The 27,530-nt window shown below is 48.2% G+C and overlaps 3 protein-coding genes across 5 annotated transcripts; 2 read left to right on the forward strand and 1 right to left on the reverse strand.

Moving 5' to 3' along the window:
- The first annotated feature begins 2,853 nt into the window (after positions 1-2,853).
- Calr (calreticulin) lies at positions 2,854-7,426 on the forward strand. Its single transcript, XM_015489111.2, has 9 exons — positions 2,854-3,032; positions 3,387-3,488; positions 3,687-3,890; positions 4,373-4,467; positions 4,569-4,778; positions 4,867-4,980; positions 5,164-5,307; positions 6,479-6,571; positions 6,661-7,426. The coding sequence occupies exons 1-9, from the start codon at positions 2,942-2,944 to the stop codon at positions 6,862-6,864; spliced, it is 1,257 nt and encodes a 418-aa protein (XP_015344597.1). The 5' UTR covers positions 2,854-2,941; the 3' UTR covers positions 6,865-7,426.
- A 2,241-nt stretch (positions 7,427-9,667) lies between these two features.
- Positions 9,668-15,883, forward strand: Rad23a (RAD23 homolog A, nucleotide excision repair protein). Of its 3 annotated transcripts, none has more exons than XM_015489112.2 (9): positions 9,668-9,879; positions 11,011-11,172; positions 11,312-11,493; positions 11,631-11,686; positions 11,810-11,937; positions 12,191-12,269; positions 12,364-12,497; positions 14,908-15,072; positions 15,156-15,883. In XM_015489112.2, exons 1-9 carry the CDS (start codon positions 9,808-9,810, stop codon positions 15,267-15,269), a joined length of 1,092 nt encoding a protein of 363 aa, XP_015344598.1. In that variant the 5' UTR covers positions 9,668-9,807; the 3' UTR covers positions 15,270-15,883. The 3 variants fall into 3 exon arrangements, with proteins under 3 accessions (XP_015344598.1, XP_015344599.1, XP_015344600.1); XM_015489113.2 differs by having other exon boundaries at positions 12,367-12,497; XM_015489114.2 differs by having other exon boundaries at positions 14,908-15,007; positions 15,156-15,344.
- A 512-nt stretch (positions 15,884-16,395) lies between these two features.
- On the reverse strand, positions 16,396-18,389 carry Gadd45gip1 (GADD45G interacting protein 1). Its single transcript, XM_015489115.2, has 2 exons — positions 18,003-18,389; positions 16,396-16,749 (listed from the first exon to the last, which is right to left on the reverse strand). Exons 1-2 carry the CDS (start codon positions 18,350-18,352, stop codon positions 16,428-16,430), a joined length of 672 nt encoding a protein of 223 aa, XP_015344601.1. The 5' UTR covers positions 18,353-18,389; the 3' UTR covers positions 16,396-16,427.
- Positions 18,390-27,530: the final 9,141 nt, after the last annotated feature.

A 27,530-nucleotide genomic window follows, 5' to 3' on the forward strand; every position in this document is an offset into this window, starting at 1 on the left:
TGGTACAAGCATATCCTAAGTGCATGCTTTACCACTGAGCTACATTCCTAGCCCTGGAACACTGTTATTTTCTAATCTAACATCTGCCGCTTAAGTTAATCACCAAAATGCTTAATCTTTTTTTTTTAATATTTATTTTTTAGTTTTCGTCAGACACAACATCTTTGTTTGTATGTGGTGCTGAGGATCGAACCCGGGCCGCACACATGCCAGGCGAGCACGCTACCACTTGAGCCACATCCCCAGCCCCCAAACTGCTTTAATCTTAACCAGGCATGGTGATGCACACCTATAATCCCAGCTACCCCAGAAGCTGAGGCAGGAGGATTGCAAGTTTGAGGCCAGTTTGGACAATTAGCCAGACCCTGTCTCAAAATGAAAAACAGAATGGACTGGGGATGTAGTTTAGTGGTAAGCACCCCCTGGGTTCAATCTTTAGTGCCAAATTAACCAATTAATTTAATTAAATAATAATTAAAAGAGCTGGGAGTGTAGCTCATTGATAAAGTACCCCTGGGTTCACCCCATGCCCCATGTTTAATTTTTATGAGCTTCAACTTTTTCTTTCTTGACAGAGATTCTATGAGCCCAGATTATTATTTTTAAAAATATTTTATTTTTTAGATATTGGTGGACACAATATCTTTATTTCTATGTGGTGCTGAGGATCAAACCCAGTGCCTCACACATGCTAGGCAAGCACTCTACCACTAAGCCACAACCCCAGCCCTTAATTTTTAATTATTATTATTTTTTGTACTGGGGAGTGAACTCAGGGGCACTTGACCACTGAGCCATAACCCCAGCCTTATTTTATATTTTATTTACAGACAGGGTCTCACTGAGTTGCTTAGCACCTCGCTTTGAACTCATGATCCTCCTGCCTCAGCCTCCAGAGCCACTGTAATTGCAGGCGTCTGCCCCCATGCTTGGTGAGCCCAGGTTACTATAAGAAATGATATATCATGCACATATGTACATAATATTTGCTAATACTAAATCAAGTATAAACCATGCACCTTTTATTTAATTAATTAATTTATTTATTTATTGACACTGCTGGGAATCAAACCCAGGGCCTCTCATTTGCTAAGCTGACACTGTACCACTGAGACACATCTCCAGCCTTGCGGAACTCTTCCTCTCTTTTGGCAGTGCTGGGGATTGAATCCAGGGCCTCACACAAGTGCTAGGTAAGCACTCCACCACTGAGCTAATACCATGGCCTTTGAGGCACTGTTATAAACTGAACACATTTACTCATTTCACATCACAATTAGTCGAACCTATCATATGTGATTACTAATAGTTCCCAATTCTGATCCTATGATGAGCTCCTTTATTCAGGTCACTTTCCTCAAAGTTCTCTTCTCAGCTTCAAAGCACTTTCCCAGGTTTGGTTTATTTATTTCTACAAGAATCCTTCCTTTCTTCCATCACACACCAAGTAGTTTTTAAGTGTGCTTTGCAGGTGCTGCAGGTGGGGGCTCAGGGAGAAAGCGCCAAGCTCATGTATCCATGACACAGGACAGGAGGGAAAGTGAAAAGGTCAGTCAGTGTGGGCTTGGGCATCGTCCGGCGTGGGACTAGGTTGGAAAATTCTAAATAGTGGCCACGCCTGTGTGGACCTGCAGAGCCCCAACTTCAACTCATTATTCCTCCCCTTCTGATTTCCCAGCACTAGTGAGGAAGCAACCCCTCTCCACCCTTTGCCAGGAGTCACCCTTCCCCCAGTCCACTCCAGCGTACCCAGGTCCAGAACCAATTTGCTCAACGTTTGGAAAACCCCTAGCTCTCCTTCCTCCTCATAGTGTGTGTGTGTGTGGGGAAGGAACTAGTGTCAGTCACGTCTTCAGAAGACTCTAGATCCAAGGGTTCTGCTTATCTCCTTAGGGCTCTATCTCCATAACCATCTGTGTCTTTCCTTCTTCTTCCTAAACGGAACCCCCTGTCTCTGCCCATAGCCGTTTAATTGCAAAAGCCTGGCCGTTTGTGGGAGACCACAAGACAGAGACCCCCTTCATTTACCCACTGAGAGGAAAGTAAAACAGCCAGCAACTAGAGGAATAGTCCTATCTCCAACTCAGGAGTCACAGTTTGCAGAGTCACTTATTTGAGTCTTCTGTGGTTCCTCTTTTCTGTCCCTGGACACCACTGAAAGCTTTTCTGCGGGAGAGCAACTGAGCGCCCCTCCTGGTCTCTGAGGAGCTTTGATGATTTCAGAAAGGCTAAGTGACTTGCCCTAGGGCACACAGCAGCAGTGTGACAGATTGCCAGAGCACTAGTGGGTAGCCAGCTACTCGCATGGCTGTAACACCGGGATATAGTGAAGCCCTAGTCCTTGAACTATGGTGCCCCGTGCACCAACCTGGGCGGAAAGATCGCGTCCGGGCGGGGGGTTCCCCAGATACAGGATAGAAAGTGGCTAGGAAATCACTTTCCACCCCTCCACGCAGAGGAGAGGGGACGGAGGAAGCTGGGACAGGATCCCCATCCCGCCCGGCAACAACGCTCGCGCGGGTTCCTTAAACGCCCAGATGGGAGCGACGCGCGCGGGGGAGGCCGGGTTTGGGCTGAGACCTGGTCACCTGACCCGGCTCGAAGGGCTAGCGGCCCCCACCCCGTCGGTGGGCGTCCCCCACAACGCGTGGTCAACCCTCATTGGCCGGTAGCGCAACCAATAGAAATCGGCCATCTGGGATCCCTGCGTTCCGAGGCACAGCCTAACATGCTGACCCGACAAGGGTCAAATGAAAAGGGACGGTTGTGGTTGTAGACCAATGACAAGGTGTGGGGGCGGGCCCAAAGGCAGAGTCAGGTTGACTTGAGAGGCGGGCGGATATATAATCGCGCAGCCGGCGACGGCGTCCGTCCGTACTGCAGAGCCCCTGCTGGAGGATCGTTTTAAAGGGCCCGCGCGCCGCCGCCCCCTCGGCCCGCCATGCTGCTACCTGTGCCGATACTGCTTGGCTTCCTCGGCCTGGTCGCCGCCGCGCCCTCCGTGTACTTCAAGGAGCAGTTTCTGGACGGAGGTAACGGCTGATCCGTCCTTGAGGCCGCCTCGACGACGCGGCCTGTCCCCCAGCCCAGAACTGCCTTGTCGCCTGTAATTACCGCTCAGAGGGCCAACATAGAAGTCCCTAGAGACTATAGCCGCGGGCGATTCCTCTTCTGCGTCCCTGGGGAACGTGGAAGATGCAGCGGCCTCCTGCGGTGGGAGTTAGGGTTCGCCCCAGGATCTCTGAGTCTCCAGAGTTGTCAAACTGGAGATTGGGATGGGAAGAGGCAGGGATCTCCTTTCCGCCCCCCAACTGCTTTTGGCTTCAGGCAGGTGTTGGTGGGGGTGGTCAGCACTACCGCACTGATCTACTCTTCTGACCCCCTAGACGAGTGGACCTACCGCTGGATCGAATCCAAACACAAGTCAGATTTTGGCAAATTCGTCCTTAGTTCCGGCAAGTTCTACGGTGACCAGGAGAAGGATAAAGGTAAGAGCCAGGGAGTGGGTGCTGGGATCCAGGAGGACTTTTTTGGCGGAAGCTGTAGTCAGTACGCACCCAACCCGGGCATCCCCCAGGAGTTGGGCAGGTGGAGGAAGGAAGGTTGGGGAGAGTCGTCTGTGTCATGGGAGGTCTAGTTTCCCCGGGTTGGAGCTCAACAGTAATCACACTCCCATCCCATATCAGGGCTGCAGACCAGCCAGGATGCCCGCTTTTATGCCCTGTCGGCCAGATTCGAACCTTTCAGCAACAAGGGCCAGACGCTGGTGGTGCAGTTCACTGTGAAGCATGAGCAGAACATTGATTGTGGGGGTGGCTACGTGAAGCTGTTTCCTGATAATTTGGACCAGACAGACATGCATGGAGATTCAGAATACAACATCATGTTCGGTGAGGGGCCCCACCCCGGTGCTGACCACTGTCCTCTCAGTTGGAAGGTGGAGAATGAATGAAACTTCTTGGATTCCTCCTAACCCAGAAGAATTCATAAGACCATAGAAAGCACTTAAGTAATCAGGAATTTTTTTTTCCTTTGGAGGGGTAGCTAGAGGTCAGGGTGGGGAGAGTCTGGGATAGCTAAAGGGGTAGGTGACAGGTAGTGTCTTTCTGTGTTATGATTGCAGATCTAGACAAATTTGTATGCTCATATCTAGGTATGTCCTGATTTCACAAATGAGGATAATGAATTTTAGAGTTTTGCTCTTCTGTTTTTGTTTTACTTAAGACTCTTGCCATAGCCCCTTAATTGCAGAATCAGGATTTGAACCTCATTTTTTCAGCCTCTTACATTGACATCTTTTGTCTTGAGTTTAAGAATTGTTTTTGTGTGTCCAGCAAGGGGCAGCCTGTGACTTTCACTCAATCCCATCTAGGCCCAGACATTTGTGGCCCAGGCACGAAGAAGGTTCATGTCATTTTCAATTACAAGGGCAAGAACATGCTGATCAACAAGGACATTCGGTGCAAGGTGTGCCTGGGGGTGTGTCCCTGGGGGTGGTGCTAGTGACTTGTCTGGGAAGCAGGAGGCCAGCCTGGTAGGTGGGGCCACTCAGCATCTATCCTCTTCAGGATGATGAATTCACACACCTCTACACACTGATTGTACGGCCCGACAACACCTACGAGGTGAAAATTGACAACAGCCCCGTGGAATCAGGCTCCTTGGAGGATGATTGGGACTTCTTGCCTCCCAAGAAGATAAAGGATCCTGATGCTTCCAAGCCAGAAGACTGGGATGAGCGTGCCAAGATTGATGACCCCACAGACTCCAAACCTGAGGTTGGTGTTTGGGCAGGGGCTTTCCACCACCACTGCATAGCATGTAGGGAACACTTGGGTCCACTCTGACTTCCTTGTGTACATCCAGGACTGGGACAAACCTGAGCACATCCCTGACCCTGATGCTAAGAAGCCTGAGGACTGGGATGAAGAAATGGATGGAGAGTGGGAACCACCAGTGATTCAGAACCCTGAGTACAAGGTGAGTTTGGAGATTGCGGGTACAGTTAAGTGGTAGAGTTCTTGCCTAGCATGTACAAGGCCAGGGTTCTATCCCCTGTGCCACAGAAACACAAAAGCAAGGTCAACCTGACTCTGAGCAGAGCTACAGGTCACAGTGGGTCATGCACCCATCTCTGCTCACTTTGATTCCCTTCTGTTGCAGGGTGAGTGGAAGCCACGCCAGATTGACAACCCAGATTACAAGGGCATATGGATCCACCCAGAAATTGACAACCCTGAATACTCTCCTGATGCCAATATCTATGCTTATGATAACTTTGCTGTGCTGGGCCTAGATCTCTGGCAGGTAAGACACAAAGGACCTCAAATGGAGACCTAAAGGAAACCAACAGGCACAGGATTCAGTGCCAGGCAAATCTGACCTAGAAATGGTACATTTTCTGAAGTATTTCCTGGTCTGACTTGAGGGAGTCCTCACAACATCAATAAGGGTCTGTTTATTATGTACCAAGTATTTAATCAAGTACTAATGTAAATCATTTTATAAAATATAGACAACACAAAATTAGCTGGGGGAGCTGCAGGAGTAGCCAGATGGTAGAGCACTTGTCTAGTGTGCACAGGGCCTTGGGTTCCCTCGTAGCACTGCAGAGAGGAAAATGGAGGGGCTGGAGTGGTTAGAGTGCTTGCCTAGCATGGGCAAGACATGCTAGACCTTGAGTTTGATCCCCCAGTAGTGCAAAGAAAAAACACTGAGGTCCGGGAGGCGGGCACAGCTCAGTGGTAGAGCAGTTGCCAAGCATGCATGAAGCATGGATTCCATCCCTAACACTGCCAAAAAGAAAAAAATAATTGACAAAAAGTTACTTGGAACAATTCCTGGCATACTAGATCACTAAAAAATTCCTGAACAAGGGAGTGAGTCCCCAGTTCAACCAGTGAAGAAATTGAGGTGCGGAAAAGTGAATTCAGCAGCCTGAGGTCACATGCATAAAATGGCAGAATGGGGATTTGAATCCAGGCAGTGGGCCCCCACAGTCTTTTATTTATTTATCTTTTCAAAGTTTTTAAAATTTTCTGGGTACCATGGAATGAAATCAGAGTATTTGACCACTGATTCCAGCCTTATTTTGTATTTTATCTAGAAACAGGGTCTCACTGAATTGTTTAGTGCCTTGCTTTTGCTGAGGTTGGCTTTGAATTTGTGTTCCTCCATTAACAATTTTCAAGTCCTTTTCAATAAATGTATAAATTGGGGGCTGGGGATGTGGCTCAAACGGTAGCGCGCTCTCCTGGCATGTGTGCGGCCCGGGTTCGAGCCTCAGCACCACATACAAACAAAGATGTTGTGTCCGCCAAAAACTAAAAAATAAATATTAAAAATTCTCTCTCTCTCTCTTTCTCTCTAAAAATAAATAAATAAATAAATAAATAGTAACAATGTATAGTGATTATAGAAACACAGGTGGAACACTGTGGGTGTCGTTTCTGACTCTCTTCTTCCATTCATTCTCCAGGTCAAGTCTGGTACCATCTTTGATAACTTCCTCATCACCAACGATGAGGACTATGCAGAACAGTTTGGCAATGAGACATGGGGTGTCACAAAGGTGGGCCTGGGTCCTTGTTCTGATTTGGGGGGCAGGCAGGGCTAGCAGGCAAGGGATCAGGTGCTGAGGGGTATGATCTGTCCATGCAGGATGCAGAAAAACAGATGAAAGACAAACAGGATGAGGAGCAGAGGCTTCAAGAGGAAGAGGAGGAAAAGAAGCGTAAGGAGGAAGAGGAAGAGGGAGAAGACAAGGAGGATGAGGAGGACAAAGATGAGGACGAGGAGGATGAGGAGGACAAAGAGGAAGACGAGGAGGAAGATGCCACTGGCCAGGCCAAGGATGAGCTGTAGAGGCCACACCGGCCACCTCCAGGGCTGGACTGAGGCCTGGACGCTCCCACTGCAGAGCTGGCCACGCCAAATAATGTCTCTATGAGACTCAAGAACTTTCATTTTTTTCCAGGCGGGTTCAGATTTGGGGTGGATTTTGGTTATTTCCCCCGCCTTTTTTTTTTTTTTTTTTTTTTTACTGGTGTTTTTTCCTTCAATTCTCCTTCAGGCCTCACCACCCCTCTCATTTTCTCAATCAACATCTTTCCCTTTTTCTGTCCCCTTTGTTCCTGGTCCCTTAGCTACTACTCTCCAACCCTGGGGGTGAGGGTGTGGAGAAGCCCTAGGCTTGAGATTCCATCTGCTCTCCTTCTTGGAGACCAGAGGGGGGCAGGAGAAAGGGGTGGCATCTTCAGCTCCCCAGCACTGAGGAAGACTGGGGCTCTTCCTGCCCCCCCCCCTTTTTTCTCCCCTGCCTCCAGGACTGGGCCACTTCTGGGTGGGGCAGTGGGTTCCAGCTCGGCTCACACTGAGAATGTAAGAACTACAAACAAAATTTCTATTAAATTAAGTTTTGTGTCTCCCCCCTGTGTTTTTCTTGTGGGGGAGGATGGAGATGGACTCAGGAAACCTAGGTTGGCCTTTTTTTTCAAGGTGGGGGGGAGCAGCTTCTGAATAAGACTCATTTTTCAGCTGCAAAGAACTGAGTGTTCCACAAGATGACAGGACTCATGTACTCTATATCTCCCAAACCAATGGGAGAAGGACTGCCACTATTCAAACTGCACATTAACCCTGCACCAAACCGGTGAGTGTTGGTTCTAGTGTCGGGTTGACAAGACGTCAGTCAGGTACAGCATGGATGTGACCTCATGTTGTAAAGGGTACATTTTCAGAGCTATATGTATTTGTTGCTCAACAAGATGGGTGATGGAGCAATTTTGAACATATTTACATACCAGTTCAGACATGGTATGTAACTTGCCCTAGGACCCATAGTCTTAAGGGCCAAGTTGGGATCTGAAAGAATGTCCCCATGGGAGGGAGCAAGATTGAGTTGATAAAAAAGAGATAAGGGGGGGGTGTCCTGCACCACCCTCTGTTGGGACCCATGAGGCCCTAGCTTCAACTCCAGTGGGTGGAGGAATCTGGGTTCCTTGCTGAAGGAATGGTACATAAGTAATTGTCTCCTTGGCCCTTATCTGAGCTTGACCAACTGGTTGAGGAGTCTAGACTTAGAATCCAGTGGAAGTGGCAGGAGTTAGACTTGGGTGAGGTGCCAGGTGGTGGCTGCCTGGTGCTTTGGTTGGGTGAATATTTGGTCTGGCAGAAATAGGGGACAGTTATGACACTGGGATGTTGCCACAGCCTCTGGCCTCCCTGTCTCCAGCTGAACTCCACCCCCCAATACTCCACCTACTAAATGAGAGGTCAAGCCCCAGTCTCACCTCCACCTAATTCTCTAATAGTAACCCAGCCTTTTTTTTTGGGGGGGGGGTACTGGCAATTGAACCCCAGAGGTACTTAATAATAGAGCCACTTCCCCAGCCCCTTTTGGTATTTTATTAGAGAAAGGGTATTGTTAAGTTGGGGAGCTGGCTTTAATTCTCAATCCTCCTACTTCAACTTCCCAAGCTGCTGGGATTACAGGTGTGGGCCACCACTTAAAGACCCAGCCATTTTTCATGCCCTTGGACTGGCCTCTCATGCTTCCATTCCCTTTGGGGTCCTTTGGTCCCTCCTAGAACCTCTTGGGAATCCTAGAGCATTGGTGTATCCAGGGAAAGTTTATGAAGAGAAGCATTATGTTTTCAACGAGGAGGCCTTGAAAGCTGACACCTTCATCAAGTACTTAGCACTGTCACAGGATGGTGGATGAATGTAGTAGGCAGAGGAGGAGTGGGAGAGACTGGACTCTGGAATGGAAACCAAGGTCATTCAAAAAATCTGATATCTGGGCTCAGTTGGTAGAGTGCTTGCCTCGCATGGCACAAGGCCCTGGAACCCCAGTACCACAAAAAAAAAAAAGATTGATGTTTGGGGCTGGGGATGTGGCTCAAGCGGTAGCGCGGTCGCCTGGCATGCGTGCTGCCTGGGTTCGATCCTCAGCACCACATACAAACAAAGATGTTGTGTCTGCCGAAAACTGAAAAATAAATATTAAAAAATTCTCTCTTTAAAAAAAAAAATCTGATATCCCTCAAAGAATTAGTGAATTGGGGCACAAAATGTCTGACACAGCTCTTTACAAATAAATTTTCTATTGGCGATTATGGGAACCTTACAACAGAGTACCTCATTTTTAGAGCTTTAGAAGCTTCCTGCTATTGTGGGTGGACAGCGTGAACAAAGATTTTTAGGGAAGAAATACAAATACAAATATTTCAACTGACTGAGGCAGGGGGAATCACAGGTTCAAGGCCTGGCTCAGCAACTTAGTGAGGCCCTAAGCAACTTAAGACCCTGTCTCAAAATTTTTTAAAAAGGCTGCAGATGCAGCTCCGTGGTAAATCACCCCTGAGCTGAATTCCCTAGTATCCCCCAAAAAACGAAAAAAAAAAAAGAAATGTTATAACAAGTACATTAAAACAGTTAAATATCAACAAAGAAACATTTGGGGTGAAACTGGGGTCACGAGAGCCATTTTGCAGCCACATGACGTCACCGTTAACGGGCATGGCGTCATTCAGGAAGTCATTTGACCGGTGAGAGCACTGAGCAAAAAAAAAACTTCCATCCCTTAAGGTAGAGTTTAATCTGCGCATGCCTGGCCTAAATGAGAACGGATGCGCATGCTCTAGAGGGCTGAGGGGCCCTCGCAGGTCACGTGCAGTGGTGGTCAGCGCGCGCACCGCCTGCCCCGGAAGCGCTTGGCGCTTGGCGCGGCTGGGCAGTAAGATGGCGGCGGCGTGAGTTGCATGTTGTGTGAGGATTCCGGGGCCGCCGCGTCGCTCGGGCCCCGCCATGGCCGTCACCATCACTCTTAAAACGCTGCAGCAGCAGACCTTCAAGATCCGCATGGAGCCTGACGAGACGGTGCGGGCCGGGCCGGAGCCCAGGGGCGGGAGCGACGGGTGCCGGGGATAGGGTGGGGGCGGGGAGGCCGGGATCCAACGGGAGGGGCGGAGAGGACGGCGCGGGCCGTCCTTGCCCACCCCCGCCCCTGCCTGTCGGACTTCCCGGATCCCCAGCTGTGCCTCGTCCCGACCCTCGGCGGCTCGGACGCTGCCCGTGAGCCCGTCTGGGGCTAGGCCCCACCCCCCGGTGCCTGCCAGGCCCTGGCTCCGGTGTCAGCGCCCTCGCGGGGGGCGGGAACTAGGAGCTCGGGTTCCCAGCCCCGCCGCGCTGTCCGGGACCGGCGCTCCGCGCTGCCAGCTTTGCAGGTGTCTCCTTGGGTCATCGACGAGAGGATCTGTCAATAATGACTAAAAGATGCCGACTGATGATAATGACAATAAATGGTCTCTTAACAGTTCGGTGGTCCGTGTTTGTTGGCCGTTTACTCTGTTTAAAAACGAGTGTCTGACTGTATTTGGCACTATTTTGCACCGTTACCACGTGAGAGAGACAGAGACATTGAAGTTGTTCTTGGTGGTGCTGGGATGGAACCCAGGCTTTGCTACACCCTCAACACTTGTCCATTTTTCGTAGTAAAAGAAACTTTTTTTTTTCTTAATCAGCTCAAGTATATTGACTTTCGGAAAGTTACTTAATTTCTCTGTGCCTCAGTTTCCTCAAATGTAAAGAGACCCATGGTTTCCACTTCATACATTCTTTATGAGGCTTAAAAAGTACAATACATGTACATTTACAAATAGTTCTAACAATTTAAAATCCCCTTAGTGAGTATTGACCACTGTTACTGCGGAATGTTCGCAGTGTGGAATATTTTATGTCACCTGAAATATGTTTTGCTTACTTTAATGTCCTCACTGGGAAAGCAGGAACTTCTGTTGAGTTTTGTTTGAAACAGCCTCAGTGTCTAAAATACTACCTGGCACATAATAGGTATTCAGTAAGTGCTGTTAAATGGATGATTGAGTGAATTCAAATCTTAGCATGTTTGGGTATGAAACCTCTCTGCTGTCAGGGCTTACATCTTCTCCCTCAGCCAGAGGGAAGAGAGAATCTCAGGGTTTGCAATGACTGTTCGCCTCTCCCTTGCAGGTGAAGGTGCTGAAGGAGAAGATAGAAGCTGAGAAGGGCCGTGATGCTTTCCCAGTGGCTGGACAGAAACTCATCTATGCCGGCAAAATCCTGAGTGATGATGTCCCCATCAGGGACTACCGCATTGATGAGAAGAACTTTGTGGTTGTCATGGTGACCAAGGTGGGTAGATTAGCTGGGGAGCTGGTGAAGAGCCTGTGTGCCCAGGAGAGATTAGCCATGAACAGGGCGGGGCAAAGATGGGCTGGGATGTTAAGGCTTTATACAGCTGCTGACACCTTTTCTTTTCTTGCTACTGCAGGCCAAAGCTGGTCAGGGTACCTCAGCACCCCCAGAGGTCTCACCCACTGCTGTCCCAGAGTCCTCCATACCCTTCCCACCAGCGCCTGCCTCAGGCATGTCCCATCCCCCACCTACCACCAGAGAGGACAAGAGCCCATCGGAGGAGTCAGCCCCCACGACGTCCCCAGAGTCTGTGTCAGGGTAAGACAGGGGCAGCAGCCCCGCCTTGGGCCCTATTCTCCAGGCACTTTTCAGCGCCACACACGGAATCCCGTGCCCCTGGGGGGAGGGGGAGCCACCAGAAGACAGGGTCCGATTTCTCTCTCTTGAATTTGCAGCTCTGTTCCCTCTTCAGGTAGCAGCGGGCGAGAGGAAGACGCAGCGTCCACGCTAGGTGGGTGGGTGGTCCCCAGGGCAGAGGCAACTGGGTGCCCCAGCCATCTGCTGGGCCTTGGGAGGGCCTGGGAGATGCTTTTCCCTGTCCTTGGTGACCCAGGTCCTGCTGCTCCTTCCACAGTAACCGGCTCTGAATATGAGACGATGTTGACAGAGATCATGTCCATGGGCTATGAGCGGGAACAGGTCGTGGCTGCCTTGAGAGCCAGCTACAACAACCCCCACCGAGCTGTGGAGTATCTGCTCACGGTGAGGTGCTCCCCCTCCCCCACTTCAAGGGAAGCTACGGGCCTCATTGCCTTTATCAGTAGTCGGGGAACCCAATCCTGCCCCCTCTGGGTAGTGATTGTACCACAGAAGACTTCCCCCAGGAGGCTGGACATGAGTGGTGGGTGGGCTGCTGGAGGGCAGGGCTGAGGCCTCACCTGTTTGGTGCTAGGCTGGGCATGCAGGAGGGAGGCAGAGGGGTCTGTGCATGAGAACTAAACTGGATCCCTGACAGGGAATTCCGGGGAGCCCTGAGCCAGAACATGGTTCTGTCCAGGAAAGCCAGGTGTCTGAGCAGCCAGCCACAGAAGCAGGTGAGTGAACTGGGAAGTATGCATGTGGGGTGTGGGCTATCCACGCATTTCCAGCCCTGAGTGGGTATCTCACTACACCCTTTTCTGCTGTCAGCAGGAGAGAACCCTCTGGAGTTCCTGCGAGACCAGCCCCAGTTTCAGAACATGAGGCAGGTGATTCAGCAGAACCCAGCATTGCTGCCTGCCCTGCTCCAGCAGCTGGGCCAGGAGAACCCTCAACTTTTGCAGGTGTGGCCCCCGGGGGCAGAGGGAGCTATAGCAGGTACCATTTCCCCTTTCCTGGGGGTCCCACAACCCATCGTTTGAAGGAGTTGCTCTCTACCGTAGAAAGCAGAGAGCTAAGCATAGGCCCCACCCCCTACTCTGGGATCTGTTGAGGTACCTAGTTGCATTTAATTCTCCTGACTACTCTTTGAGGTATGGGTGCATCCATATCACCCCCCACCCTACCAAAGAGGACAGAAGAAGCGTAGAGCAGCTTGTGTGCTTGGGGTCATGCAGCTGGAGGATGCTTGTCCAGGTCCTGGGCCCAGTCTCTGGACTGGAGGAATGTAGCAAGTTCTTTTGGGTCCTTGGGGAAGTATCTCCCTCTCCTGACCCAGGACACAGTCTATTGCTCCTCCCCCTACTTCTTAGTCCTTTATGCTGGTTCTTCCTCTCCCCTCTGTTCTTAATCTGTGCTCAGTCCTCCTGTTACCATCCTAGGGTCTTACTGTGTGGTGACCCTTCAGCCTACATAACAAACCCAGATCTCCCTGAATACTACTTTCATCCATTACTGACTTCACATCTCAATGAAAGTGCTTTGTAGACTTCAGATATTCAAGAACAGACTTTCTTGTCTGTGCTTGGGTTGCCCAAGTCCCTGGCTCTGTGAATCTGCTGGGGATGAGCCCTACTCCTCCATCTAGCCCAGCCCCTGCCTCTATGGCTGCCTCATTTCCTCATCTCCTCCCTGAAACCTTTTGTGTATGTGTGTGTGTGTGTACTGGGAATTGAATTTGCACTCCACCACTGAGCCACATCCCCAGCCCTATTTTGTATTTTATTTAGAGAAGGGTCTCACCGAGTTGCTTAGTACCTCGCCATTGCTGAGGCTGGCTTTGAACTCGTGATGCTCCTGCCTCAGCCTCCTGAGCCGCTGGGATTACAGGCGTGTGCCACCATGTCTGGCCCACCTGACACCTTGACAGCCTCCTCTGAGGCCTCTTTTACTTTTCCTTTTTCTTTTTTTTTTAAGGTACTAGAGATTGAATCAGAGGTACTCTACTACTAAGCTATATTCCCATCACCTTTTATTTTTTCATTTTAAGATACTGTTTTGCTATTAAGTTGCAGAGGCTGACTTCAAGCTTGGGATCCTCCTGCCTCAGCCTCCTGATTCACTGGGAATCAGGATCACCACTCCCAGCTTTAAAGCCTCTTACTTCCACATAGTCCTTCTGATCCATTGTTCACTGAAAGCCCTATTCCTGAAAAAGCACTTTTTTCCTAAATGCGGAAATTGTTAGATATATACAAACGTAGAGATGCATCAGAATCTCCAGATTCTTAATACTCAGATGAGATAAATTTAAAATGTACATGGGGGCTGAGTTGTAGTTTAATGGTAGAGCACTTGCCTAGCATGTTTTAGGTCTTAGGTTGGATTCTCAGCACTGCAAAAAAAAAAAAAGTTACCTAGATCACATTTTTCCTGTTTAACTGTTACCACTACGACTTCCCATTGCACTGAAATAAAGTGCCTGGCCCCAGCCTTCCTCTGATCTCATGTCTTGCTTCTTCCCCCTTCCTTTTCTTCTTCCCCCTTCCCTTTCTTGTCTGCTTGTTCTTGCCATGTGGGTATTATGTTTCTGAGACATGCCCAATTTTCATACCTCAGGATTTTTGTACTTGTTGCTTCTATCTAGAGGGACCCTTATTCCCATGCCACAAACCACAGGCCCCTTCCACCTGGCCCTCAGTGGCTATTTTTTTTTTTTTTTTTTGGTCAGTACCGGGATTGAACTCAGGGTACTTTTTTTTTTTTAAACCACTGAGCTACATCCCCAGCCCTTTTTATTTTGAGATAGGGTCTAAGTTGTGAAGACTGGCCTTGTACTTTATTTAATATTTACTTATTTTTGGTACTGAGGAATGAACCCAGGGAATACTCAAACACTGAGCCACATCCCCAGCTCTTTTTGTATTTTATTTATTAGAGACAGGGTCTCGATAAGTTGCTTAGGCCTGGCTAAATTGCTAAGGCTGGCTTTGAACTTGTGATCCTCCTACCTCAGCCTCCTGGGATTATAGGTATGTGCCACTGCACTGGCACTGGCCTTATACTTTAGTCCTCCTGCCCTAGTCTCCCAAGTAGCTGGGATTAAGGGCTTGTACCACCCTGCCTGGCTCGCTCAGTTAGCCCCATGTCTGCAGTTGTCTGGTCTTTTATTTGCTTGCTTATAGCTCCTCTCTCCATCTGGGCACCTCATCCCACTAGGACAGAAAGGGCTTCTTTCTATTATGTTGTGTTTAGAAGAAATAGACAACCTCTGAGTGTTTGCTGAATGAGTGGAAAAGCAAAAACTGTGTTGGGAACCTGGGGAGAAGGGACAAGAGACATGGATCACCATCTCTCCTCCGCCCTCTTCTACAGCAAATCAGCAGACACCAGGAGCAGTTCATCCAGATGTTGAATGAACCCCCTGGTGAGCTGGCAGACATCTCAGACGTGGAGGGGGAGGTGGGTGCCATAGGCGAGGAGGCCCCAGAGATGAACTATATCCAGGTGACGCCGCAGGAGAAGGAAGCTATAGAGAGGGTAAGAGGCCTGGCTGGGGGGTGACCTCACTGGTGGGCAGCCCCCACACATACACCTGCTCACCCCTGCCCATCTTCCCACAGTTGAAGGCCCTGGGCTTCCCAGAGAGTCTGGTGATCCAGGCCTACTTCGCATGTGAAAAAAACGAGAACTTGGCTGCCAACTTTCTCCTGAGTCAGAACTTTGATGACGAGTGATGCTGGGAGGCCAGGCCGCCCACCGTCCCCACCCCACCCCACCTCCACAAAAGTTTTATAAAAGAAAAAAGTATATATATATTCATGTTTATTTAAGAAGTGGAAAAAAATCAAAAACCTTGAAAAAAAAAAAAAACCAAAAAACAAAGCCTAGCTTCCCACCCTCCTAAAGTGGCCCTCATTCCCATCCTAAGAAGACCCAGGCCAGACAGCTGTCCCCCATCCTCCTTTTCTGCCCAGCCTGCTCAAAAGTTGCTGGCAGGACCAGGAGGCGACAGATGGGCCCCTCTTGGCCTCTGTCCCAGCTCCCTGCAGCCAGATGGAGAGGCGGCTGCTTGCTTCCCCATCCCCCGAAGCGCCCCTGAGGACCCTCCCACCCCTCCCTCTTCCAGGATGAGGGGAAGCTGGAGCCCCAAACTTTGATCCTCCATTGGAGTGGCCTAAATCTTTCCATCTGGGGTGAGCCCCAAGAGGCCTGAGGCCCCCTTCCCAGTCTGGCCTTGGCCTCCAGCCTGCAGAAGAGCTAACAGCCCTGGAGGCCAAGGCCACCCCAACCTCAGAACAGAACCGTGTCTCTGATAAAGGTTTTGAAGTGAATAAAGTTTTAAAAACCAGCCCTAACAATGGTCCTTGCCTGCTGGGGCCTCCCAGGCCAGCTTGCCTGGGTCTGGAAGCTAGCTGGGCACAGGAGATGCAGAAATGCCAACAAGGGGGAGAGGGGCCTGTGAGCTCCTGCAGATGGGGCCCCAGTGTCTCCTCCCCCTTGAAGCTGTCTCATTCCCAGGCCTTGGGCCCTGGCCCCAGCTCAGCCTTGGAATGGCTGCTTCTCCCTGCCCCCCACCATCATCATGGCACTCTGTTTTGGCTGCACTTCCCCCCTGGTAATTGGCTAATTACTGGAGATTAATGTTGGTAAACAGAAGCCTTCTTCTCTGCTGCCATCTGCTCCTCCATTATTTGCCCATCAAATCTCCCTTTCTTTTCCTCTGAAGCCCCCCCGTTAGTGGTCTATCATCCCAGTATGAACAGAGCCAGTTGTGGGAATCCCTAGTCCCAGGTTTCAGGGAAGAAACCAGGGAACCCAGGGAGGCAGTTTGAGAGAGGACACAGCCTTTTGAGGCGGATCTGTCAGGCAGCAGGCTTTATTGGGAAGACAGCTCAGGAGCTGGGGGCCCCAGAGGCTACTGTGTCCTGTGCTGCTGCAGCAGAAGCCAATGCAGCAGCTCTCGCCTCCTTCTTCTGTCTTTGTTTTTCTTCCTTGAGGCGCTTGCGCTGCTGCTTCTCTAGGTCCTGTAGCAGCTCCTGGAAGCGGGTGCTTCTTGGGTCCACGTGGTAGCCCAGGCGCTCTTGGGCCTCAGCCTGCAGTCGGGCCCTCCTCTCCTTGTCTGCCTGCACCTTCTCCCAGCGTTCCCGCTGCTGCTGTCGCCAGTTCTCAATCATCTGTGGCATCTTGGCCATGCATTCTGCAATGTGCTGCTCCCTGCAGGGGAAGGAGGGAGGGCAATGAGGGCAGGGACACTGCCAGAGCAGACCCCCCCACACACCAGGCCTCTGCCCACCACCTGCCTCTCCCAACTCCACTGTGATGAAAAACATGAGAAGACTATTCGTTGCCATTAACTGTCGGGAAAAGTACTTGACAAGTGAAGAAACAGACATGAAGGTCTGTGTAACTTGCGTGTGAACTTGAGCACAAGAGTGGGCCAAGCTCCAAAAATCCCCAGGGGTTGATGCCAAGTCAGCCCAACATTTCATTGAGCTGTCTACTGAGCCATCCAAGTGCCATTCCCATAGATAACTTCACTCCTCCATTCCAGACTTCATTGAGTACCTACTGTATGCCAGGTCCAATTCTAAGGCACAGGAGTGAAGGCAAGACACATTGGACGTTTCCATCCTGTCCTGTGAATTTGTAGATACCCATGATAGCCCCATTTCAAGAATTAGAAAAGTGAAACTGAAGAATTAACTCCGGAGCCAGGGTTATCTAGGGGGAGGGGCAGAGATACTGGAGACCTAGCTGCACCATTGACTGCCAATGTGATTGGACATCTAACTTTCCCAAGCCTGTTTCCTCATCTCTAAAATGAGTGATGTTCTCCTCTAAGGCTGTTGGAAGGACAAGAAGATTAAACACCAGGAACACACTTGACCAGGCCCCTCCCCCAGGAAGTAGCATCAACCAGATGCACCCAATCGCACCTCCATTCTTCCCTAAAATCTAATCCTTCAGATCGGCTTCCAAATCCGACTTCTGGGTTCCAGGTCTGGAGTTGAGGTCACAACCTCACTTCCCATTCTTTTCTAGATACAGTGGGCTCCTGGCTATTCCTTAAAACACGATTCCATCTCAGGACCTTTGCACCAGTTGCTTCTCTACCTGAAATCGCTCCGTACTGCCTGATCACCCAGGGCTCTGCTTAAACATCACCTTCTCAGAGGCACCCCAGGTTTCCAAAACCGAAGTCGTCCTCTAGAATGCAACCCACCCTGTTTATCTTCCTAACGGTCTTTTGTTGCCATCTAAACCTATCTTGTCGGTTTTGTTCACTGCTATGTCCTTAGCGCCTAGGACAGGTCACTGACATAGTAAGGCTCAGTAAACATCTGCAGATGAGTTTTGCTGTTACTTGAGCATGCGCTTAAGTCCACGCCCCCTACCGAACATGCCCAGTTTACCCACCGAATGGCGGGCCACTGAGGGCAGCCCCGAGCCTTCCTGCACACACGCACCTGGCCTGACGCTTCTGCTCCTCAGCCAACTGCTTCACCCGCAGCGACTCCTGCATGGTTGCCAAGCTTGGGTACCATTCTTGCTCCTCGGCCTCCAGCTCGCGCAGCTGTTCTGGAGACGGCCACAGTGAACCGGGGGCTACACCAGAGGCAGCGCCATGTCGTGCGAATTGTTTGGCTGCGTAGCGCGGCCCCAGCTGCCAGCGCGGGGTCAGCGGGTGCTCTGGGTCTGGCCACCAGGGACCCGAAGAGCGGCGCGGGGGCGGCGGCGCCCGGTAGCTACGGGAGCCCGGGCCCAGGGTCACCGACAGCCCAAACAGGCTGCGCGTCTGCCGCCAGGGCGCCGCCATCTTGCTTGTGTGGGGTCCTCGCGAACAGCCGGGCTGACCACGGCACTGCCTGAGCGCGAGGTGTGTTGGAGCCCCGGCAGGGCCAGAGGGCGACCCTTCTGTGTGTGTGTGTGAATGTTTTATACGTCTCCAAGTATAGCTTTAAGCTTTATTTAAACAGATATTTATTAAAGTGACACTTGGTCTTACATATTTAAAATAGCATTTAATTTTTTATTTTAAAACCTATTTTCATTTTTTTTTTCTGGGAAGGGATGCAGGATCATGTGCAAGCTAGGCAAGCGCTCTATCACCGAGCTACACCCTCCAGCCCTAATTTTTACTTATATTTTACCAGTATTTCAAAAAATCGGTACATTATAGTTGTACATAATGGTGGGATTCATTGTTACGTATTCTCACTTGTGCACAATACCTAATTTTTTATTTTATTTTTAATTTTTTTTAAAAAAATATTTATTTAGTTATAGATGAACACACAGTATCTTTATTTATTTTTTTTGTGGTGCTAAGGATCAAACCCAGTGCCTCACACACGCAAGGCAAGCGCTTTACCACTGAGCTACAACCCCAGCCCCTAATTTTTATTTTAAACAATCATTTATGGGCTGGGGTTGTGGCTCGCCTAGTACGGGCGAGGCCCTGGGTTCGATCCTCAGCACCACATAAAAATAAATAAGTAAAATAAAGGTATTGTATCCAACTACACTAAAAAGTGAATTAAAAAAAAAAACCACAATCATATATATACTTACTTGAAACATAAATATTTCAATATTAAAGCTGGGCATGATAGTGCATGCCTGTAATCCCAGGGGCTCTGGAGGCTTGAGACAGGAGGATCAAAGCCAGCCCCAGCAAGGGTGAGGCACTTAGCAACTCAGCGAGACCCCGTCTCTCAATAAAATACAAAATAGGACTGGTGTTGAGTGTCCCTGAGTTCAATCCCCAGTCCCCCTACAAAAAATAAAAATAAATTTTAAAAAAATTCAATACTAAGACCTAAATACATTTTGCTTTATACTTTATTTTTATTTTAAGAGTGAGAGAGAGAATTTTAATATTTATTTTTTAGTTCTCGGCGGACACAACATCTTTGTTTGTATGTGGTGCTGAGGATCGAACCAGGGCCGCACGCATGCCAAGCGAGCGCGCTGGCGCTTGAGCTACATCCCCAGCCCTGCTTTATACTTTAAATTGAATATTTAAATTCTGTTTTATGTTGTAGAACATTTAAATGTTGAACACTTCCTTAAATGCTGTTGATGGCATTAAGTATTTATTCCTGCTCCATTTTACTTTTTAAAATTTGATTTTTTTTTTTTTTTTTTTTGATACCAGGGATTGAAACCAAGGGCACTTACCCACTGAGCCACATCCCCAGCCCTTTTTTTGTATTTTAATTAGAAACAGGATCTCAGTGAGTTGCTTAGTGCCTTACCATTGCTGAGGCTGGCTGTGAACTCATGATCCTCCTTCCTAAGCTTCCCAAACTGCTGGTATTACAGGCGTGCATTCCCGGCACCCAGCATGTGCAAATATATTTTTGTTTGTTTGCAAAGGAATCTCACTGTGTTGTTTAGGATGGTTTGAAACTCTTGAACTCAATGCATTCTCCCTACCTTGGCATTTCCTGTAACTGGGGCTATTATAGACAGGTCACCATGCCTGATTTATTTTTTATTTTATTAGAATTATTTAATTGTTTATTTTTTGTTTTCTGATGCTGGAAATTGAACCCAGGTCCTCATATGTGCTAAGCACATGCTATACCACTGAGCTACATCTCCAGTGTAATCCAACGTTTTATGGTGAAAAATGTTTAAAATGTTTGATTAAGATGTCGAAAGCAAATACTATCTTTAAAAATATATATTTTTTTCAGCATTAAAAAGGAATGAAGTCAGGTGCAGTGGCACTCCTTTAAAACCCCAGCTACTCCCAAAGCTGAGGCAGGAGGATCACAAGTTCAAGGCCAGTCTGGACAACTTAGTGAGACCCTGTCTCAAAATAAAAAAATAAAAAGGGCTAAGGGTGGGGCCTAGCAGTACAGCACTTGCCTAGCATGTGCAAGTTCCATGGATGAACATTATGCTAAGTGAAACAGGCTAGTCACAAAAGGATAAACATTGTGTGATTCCACCTTTCTGAGGTTACTAGAGTAGCCGACTTCATGGGGACAGAAGGTAGATCGAGGTCCTCAGGACCTGAGGAGGTGGCTGGGGAAATTACTGCTTAATGAGTGAAGAATTTTTGTTTGGTGTGATGAAAAAGTTCTGTAAATTGATAAAGATGATGATTGCACACCAATTGAATGTATTTAATGCCACTGAATTGTACTCAAGAGCCGGGTGAAGTGGCACACATACATACGCTCAAAGGATCAAAAATTCAAGACTAGCCTGGGAAACCTAGCAAGACCCTCTCTGAAAATGAAAAGGTCTGGGATTGTAGCTCAGTGATAGAGTGCTTGCCTACCTTGTGCAAGATCAGGGGCTCCATCCCCTGATGAACCCAGCCTAATTCCATCTTAAGATTGGGAGCCATCTCATCCTGACAAAGTTATGAAAAGTTAATTTATATTTTACTGTAATTACTGAAATTTCTAAACTTGTTTGAAATTCCTGCCTGTGCCTTGAATTCACCCATGCCTGGGTCTCCTTGACCAGATAACAACTCTCTCTAAACTCTTAGTGGCTCCTCATAAATTCTCACTCCCTTGACCAGATAACAACCCTCTCTGAAACCTCAGCAGCGCCTCATAAATTCTGATGTTGGGATCTGAATTTACTCCATACCTTCAAATAGCATGCCATGTAGATCGTTTACCTGCTGTCTGCCTTTGTATTATGCTTGTCAAAATCTTGTTAGCTGTAAGTTCTCAAGACGCCCCCCTTTGCAGCTTTTTGTGCTTTAAAACCTTTTTTCTGGAGAGCTGGGGGCTGTTCTCTGGCCCAAGTTTCAGGTGAGACAGTCGCTGGCCAGCTTTTGTGTACACAATACAAGCTAGCTTTAATTTGATCTAAAATTGGAGTCAGTGTTCCTTTCTTGTGTCATAGTTCAACACCCCAGTGTCTTTTTTTTTTTTTTTTGGTACTAGGGATTGAACTCAGGGGTGCTTAACCATTGAGCCCCAGCTCCAGCCCCCCCTTTTTATATTTTAAATTTTTATCTAGACACAGGTTTTCAAAATTTTTTTTCCATTTTGTAAAATCATATAAATGGTCCCAATTTTCATTTACAGTTGAAAAGTCCTTGGGATTCCACCTCTTGGGTCCCCTTCTTCCTCTGGGAGAAGTCTTTTCTGCTGTCCTTTAATAAACTTCTAATTTCTACTCTGAAAAAAAAAAAAAAGAAAAGTCCTGGTGTTTATGGGTGTGCACACCTTCAGGAGTAACCCGTGAAGAAAAGCAAGGTAGGGGTTGTTCTGACTTCAGGGTGGGGGCACCTCTGGCAGGACGAGAGACATCTATGACAAGGGGTTTGTTTGGTAACATGCCTCTTAGCTGATCATTCCAGTTCTGTTTGCTTTTCTTTATCTGGGCGACATTCACCGTTATTTCCTGACTTGGGTTATAGTGATTCCTGAATAATAATCATTAAGTTGTCTATCACTTGATATACGTGTGTTGTACACTTTTCTGTAGACTCATATCTCACAATTTAAAAAATAAAAACAGCCGCTGGGTGTAGCTCAGTGAGGGGCACATCCTTATGGCCAGTCTGGACAACTTAGTGAGACCCTGTCTCAAAATAAAATAAATAGATAGGTAGATAGATAGATAGATAAAATTAAGATTGATAAAATTAAGATAGATAAAATTAAAATGACAATAAGTGTCAATCCCACCTGTCTCCCATCCCCTAATTCCCTGAACCCTTGACTCCAATTTAAATATGTAAATGTTTATTTAAAATAGAAGAAGGAATGGTGGCCCATGCTTGGAATCCCAGAGATCATGAAGGCTGAGGTGGGAGGATCCCAAGTTCAAGGCCAGCCTGGAAAAACATACCAAGATCTTATCTCAAAATAACAACAACAACAAAAAGTGGGGGAGGAGGGCTGGGATGGATGTTGCTGGGTGGTAGAGCCCTTGCCCAGCCACTGAGCTAAATAAAAATAAATAAATAAAATAGGAGAAGGAAAGAGAAGTCAGTGTCTAACAGGGAGAGATTCGGTTTAGCAAGATGGAGGTGGTGACAGCCTCCCAACAGCATGCTCCCCGCCACGAAGCTGCACATGGAAAATGGACTAAAATGGTAAATGCCTGTTTTTTACCACAATTCCAAACAAAACAAGAACAAGGGCTGGGGATGCAGTTCATTGGTTGGGCCCTCACCTAGTATGAGTGATGCCCTGGGCTCCATCCCAGCACTGAGGGAGGAAAAAGAAAAACCAAAGTGTACTCTCCACGGTCACCTAATTGCACGGTGCAGCTCTAAGGGTGTCCTGGAGAGTGGCTTCATAACGTCCTAATTGATGGTGTTAATGAATCACTTGACAAAGACAGGAGAGTAGCCATTTATATCATTGGCCAGATTTAACAGAGTAACACTTGGTTCTTTTTTTCCCCCTTTTGCACTGCTGGGGATGGAACCCAGGGCCTCTACATGCTAGGCAAGTGACTACCACTGAGCCATCTGCCACTCTCCCCTCTGTATGCAGGAATCTATCTTTTGGTGCCAGGGATTGAACTCAGGGGTGCCTAACCACGAAGCCACATCCCCAGCCCTTTTTACTTTTTATTTTGAGACAGGGTCTTGCTAAGTTGCTTAGAGCCTAGCTAAGTTGATGAGGGTGGCCTTGAACTTGTGATCCTCCTGCCTCAGCCTCCTGAGCCACTGGGATTTCAGGCCTGCTCCATAGGTGCATGCGTGTGTGTGTGTGTGTGTATTTTTTTAAGCTGTCAATGGACCTTTATTTTAGTTATTTATATGTGGTGCTGAGAATCGAACTCAGTGCCTCAAGCATATTAGGCAAACGCTTTGCCACTGGGCTACGACCCCAGGCTTGCATATATATTTTTAAAAAGGAAATTCTTTTGAATGAAACTTGACTGATACTATTAAAGTCTCCTTCAATGCCACCTCTTTCCCTCCTTGCTCTTGGCAACAGTAAGTTTTTTTTGAAATTAGTTTTATTCTTCCAAGACCAGCCTTGCCTGCTCTGGATGTAGCTCTTTGGTAATAGTATACAATGTATATTTATTTTTAACAATTTACATAAAGGGTATCCAGTGTGCTGTAGTTTGCAACTTATCTTCCTTACTTAACCTCCTGCCTTCCATGTGTCCATAGAGATCCCCATATCTCCAAGATACCCACTTTGAGGGTCACTGAACACCTTATTGATTCAGGAAATCAATGAGATGATGGTCTTCAACCAAGTGAGTTTTATCTGTTTATCTATCTAGTTCTAGATTTACAACTATAGAAAGAATGATTTGTAGAAAGAAATTTTTTGTACCAGCGATTGAGCCCAGGGGTTCTTAACCACCAAGCCACATCCCCAGCCTTTTAAAAAATATTTTATTAGAGACAAGGGTCTCACTGAAGTTGCTTAGTGCCTTCGCTAAGTTGCTGAGGCTGGCTTTGAACTCGAAATCCTCCTGCCTCAGCCTCCTGAGCTGCTAGGATTACAGACGTGTGCCACCGTGCCCGGTGTGGAAAACTTTTTTAATTTAAAAGGTGTGTTATTGGGCTGGAGTTGTAAGTCAGCGCTAGAGCTCTTGCTTCATACGGATGAGGCACTGGGTTAATCCCCAGCACCACATATAAATAAGCAAATAAAATAAAGGTCATCAACAACTAAAAAATATATTTAAAAATAAATAAAAGTTCTGTATTTAAAAAAAATTTTTTTGTAGTTGTAGATGGACAGCATGTCTTTATTTAATTATTTATTTTATGTGGTGCTGAGGCTCAAACCCAATGCCTCATACATGTTCGTCAAGCGCTCTGCCACTGAGCTACAGCCCCAGCCCAAAAGTTGTGTCTTTTTAAAAAAATTTGTGGGAAAATACACATAAAATTAACTGTTTTACACACACACTCCCCATGCTGGGGATTGAAGGCAGGGCTTTGTACCACTGAGCTACGTCCCCAGCCCTTTTAATTTCTTCCTTCCTTCCTTCCTTTCTTTTCTTTTTTTTTTGGGGGGGGGCACCAAAGATTGAACTCGGGGGCACTTAATGACTGAGCCACATCCCCAGCTCTATTTTGTATTTTATTTAGAAACAGGGTCTCACTAAGTCGCTTAGTGCCTCGCCATTGCTGAGGCTGGCTTTCAACTTGAAATCCTCCTGTCTCAGCCTCTCGAGCTGTTGGGATTCCAGGTGTGCACTACTGCACCTGGGCTTAATTTTTTTTTTTTTTTTATTTTGAGACAGGGTCTTGCTGAATTGCCCAGGCTGGCCTCAAACTTGTGATCCTCCTGCCTCTACCTCCCAAGTGGCTGAGATTACAGGCCTGGAATGGAAGAATAGCAATTTGACACCTGGTGGCCAGAATATCAGGAGTCATCTTCATTCATTTATGTCTCAAGGCTGATGCTGGCTGAGGCCTCAGCTGGGCTATTGGCTGGCACATCTGCACAGTAGACTCTCTGAATGGGCCAGCTGGGACTTCCTCGATGCTTGGAGGCTGAGTCTCAAGCAAATCAGACTGAAGTGCATGGCGTTTTTATGACTGAGTGTCAGAAATCACACAGAATCCCTTCCGTTGCAGTCTGTGGGTCAAACCAGTCACAAAGGTTGCCTAAGCTGGGCGCAATGGCACTCACCTGGAATCCAGGCAACTCAGGAGGCTGAGGCAGGAGGATTGCAAGTTTGAGACCAGGCTGGGCATCCTAAGGAGACCCTGCCTCAAAATAGAATTTGAAAAGACCAAGGATGTAGCTCCGGTGGTAGAGTGGCCCTGGGTTAACCCCCAGGACCTCACAAACACAAGAACAGCACAGACTTGAGCTGGAGGGTCGCCCAGTACTGCCGTTTACATCTGGAATTTCCCTCAAAGGTGCATTTATTGACAGCTTGGTCCCCAGCCCAGGGCACTACTGGGGAGGAGAGGTGCACCCTTTAAGAGGGGTCACCTTGGGTCGCTGTGCGGTGCCCTCAGGGATGTGGGAGCCTAGTCTCTTCCTGTCTTCACTTCTCAGTAGCCCCGAGGAGAGCAGCCCGGCTGCCCACCTGCTCCCACCGTGGGAGGCCAACTGACAGGGACTGGAGCCCCCGGCCACCAAAATAGACCTTTCCTCTTTATAAACTGATCACCTCAGATCTTTATTGATTAGTAACGAAGGCTGACACACATCCAGGCGCAAGGGCAGGCCACAGAGACCTGTCGTGGCATGTCGTGTGCAGAGCAGGACACATCGTTGAGGCCTGTTTGGGAAACACCGTCCTTGCCTGGTCCTCGGGTGGGATTCGTTTTCTCCCCCGAGATCCTCCTGTGGAAATACTTTGTAAAAAGGTCTGCTTTGTATTGTTCGTGGCACAAATAAACTACAGTTATTCCGTTGGGCTGTTTGGACATTTGTTTTTAATTTTTCCTGATTGCAGGAGCAGTGCTACGGTGGGCCTTCCTGTGTCCCTTCCTGTGTCCTGTGTCCCCAGGGGGAAGTTTCCCTGAGGTGCATGTTCAAAACATCCAAGTCTTTCCCCTGGGTTTGCTAGGGGGGACAGATGGCCAGTGTGTCTAAGGGCCAGTGAAGGAAGTGAGTGAGGGAGGAGACACAGCAGTGAGTGGTGGGCAGGGGCAGCCACGCAGGCCTCGGGGGTCATAGTAAGGGCCTTGGATTTTTTTGGATTGAACTCAGAGGAACTCACCAATGAGCCACATCCCAGCTCTTTTTTGTGTTTTATTTAAAGACAGGGTTTCACTGAGTTGCTTAGCACTTCGCTTTTGCTGAGGCTGGCTTTGAACTTGAGATCCTCCTGTCTTAGCCTCCCCAGTTGCTGGGATTACAGATGTGTGCCACCGTGACCAGCAGGCCTTGGGTTTTATTCAAAGGACAACAGGGAGCCCTGGAAGGTCTTGGAGCTGAGGAATGATGGGTCTGATTTCTGATTCTCCTCTGGTTGTTGAGCAGAAAAGACATTGAGTTAACATGTAAAATCAGGAAGACTTATTAGGAGGTAGAGGAGCACATGGCCTCCTACCAGCCCTGCCTCAGGGCCTTTGCACTCCTTACCTTTACTATGACCCTGCCTAGAACATTTCTCCCCGAGGTGTATACATGGAGGGCTCCTTCTTCTTATTTTATTTTATTTTTTTTGAGGTGGGTACTAGGGATTGAACTCAGGGGCACTCGACCACTGAGCCACATCCCAGCCCTATTTTGTATTTTATTTAGGGACAGGGTCTCACTGAGTTGCTTAGCATCTCACTTTAGTTGAGGCTGGCTTTGAACTTGAGATCCTCCTGCCACAGCCTCCAGAGCTGCAGGGATGACAGGCACCACTGTGCCCAGTGGTGGGCTCTTTCTCATTATTCACATTTGACTCAAAGTCACTTCTCATTTGACCTTTGAAGATATAGGAAATTAAGTACAGCAGCACCCCTGGCTCCAAACAAGCTCTGGTCATTGTGGGCAGAACACAGAAATAATTAAAATAGAGGGAAAGGGCTGGTGATGTCATTCAGTGGTATAGCACTTGCCTCGTGTGTGAGAGGCAGCAGGTTTGATCCCCAACACCACACACACAAGTCGACCACAGCTTTCGAATACTTTCACAGTGTCACACAGCCACCAGGGCTACAACTTCCAACACTTTTCATCACCCCAAAGGAAACTCAGCACCCCTTAAACAGTCATTCTCCCCCCTAATCCTGAAAAACACACATTTCCTTTCCATTTGCCCTCTCTGGAAATTTGTATAAATGGAACCATCTACTATGTGACCTAGCATGTCACATCCTTTCATGTGGCATGTGGTCCAGCCTCACCCCATGTTGTGATGTGAACCAGTACTTGTGGATTTGAGGTTGGATTGTGCTCCCATTGACATGTTACAGCACTAAGCCCCCGGATCTCAGAAATAGGGCCTTTAAAGATGTACTTAAATTAGAATGAAGTCATTGAAGTGGACCAGAATCCAACATAACTGGTGTCCACCTAGGAAGAGGGAATTTGGACATAGACACACAGGGAGAAGGTGGCCATCTACTAGCTAAGAAA

Source organism: Marmota marmota, unplaced genomic scaffold, assembly GCF_001458135.2.
Source record: "Marmota marmota marmota unplaced genomic scaffold, marMar, whole genome shotgun sequence".
Taxonomy (NCBI): Eukaryota; Metazoa; Chordata; class Mammalia; order Rodentia; family Sciuridae; genus Marmota; species Marmota marmota.

Excerpts from the sequence above, each read along its gene's own strand:
- Calr (XM_015489111.2), top strand. The coding sequence starts at position 2,942 with ATGCTGCTACCTGTGCCGATACTGCTTGGCTTCCTCGGCCTGGTCGCC. Across the intron at positions 3,489-3,686 it reads TGACCAGGAGAAGGATAAAG|GGCTGCAGACCAGCCAGGAT; the intron begins GTAAGAGCCAGG and ends ATCCCATATCAG. Across the intron at positions 3,891-4,372 it reads AGAATACAACATCATGTTCG|GCCCAGACATTTGTGGCCCA; the intron begins GTGAGGGGCCCC and ends AATCCCATCTAG.
- Rad23a (XM_015489112.2), top strand. The coding sequence starts at position 9,808 with ATGGCCGTCACCATCACTCTTAAAACGCTGCAGCAGCAGACCTTCAAG. Across the intron at positions 12,270-12,363 it reads GCAGCCAGCCACAGAAGCAG|CAGGAGAGAACCCTCTGGAG; the intron begins GTGAGTGAACTG and ends TTCTGCTGTCAG. Across the intron at positions 15,073-15,155 it reads AGAAGGAAGCTATAGAGAGG|TTGAAGGCCCTGGGCTTCCC; the intron begins GTAAGAGGCCTG and ends ATCTTCCCACAG.
- Gadd45gip1 (XM_015489115.2), bottom strand. The coding sequence starts at position 18,352 with ATGGCGGCGCCCTGGCGGCAGACGCGCAGCCTGTTTGGGCTGTCGGTG. Across the intron at positions 16,750-18,002 it reads GAGCAGAAGCGTCAGGCCAG|GGAGCAGCACATTGCAGAAT; the intron begins GTGCGTGTGTGC and ends CTTCCCCTGCAG.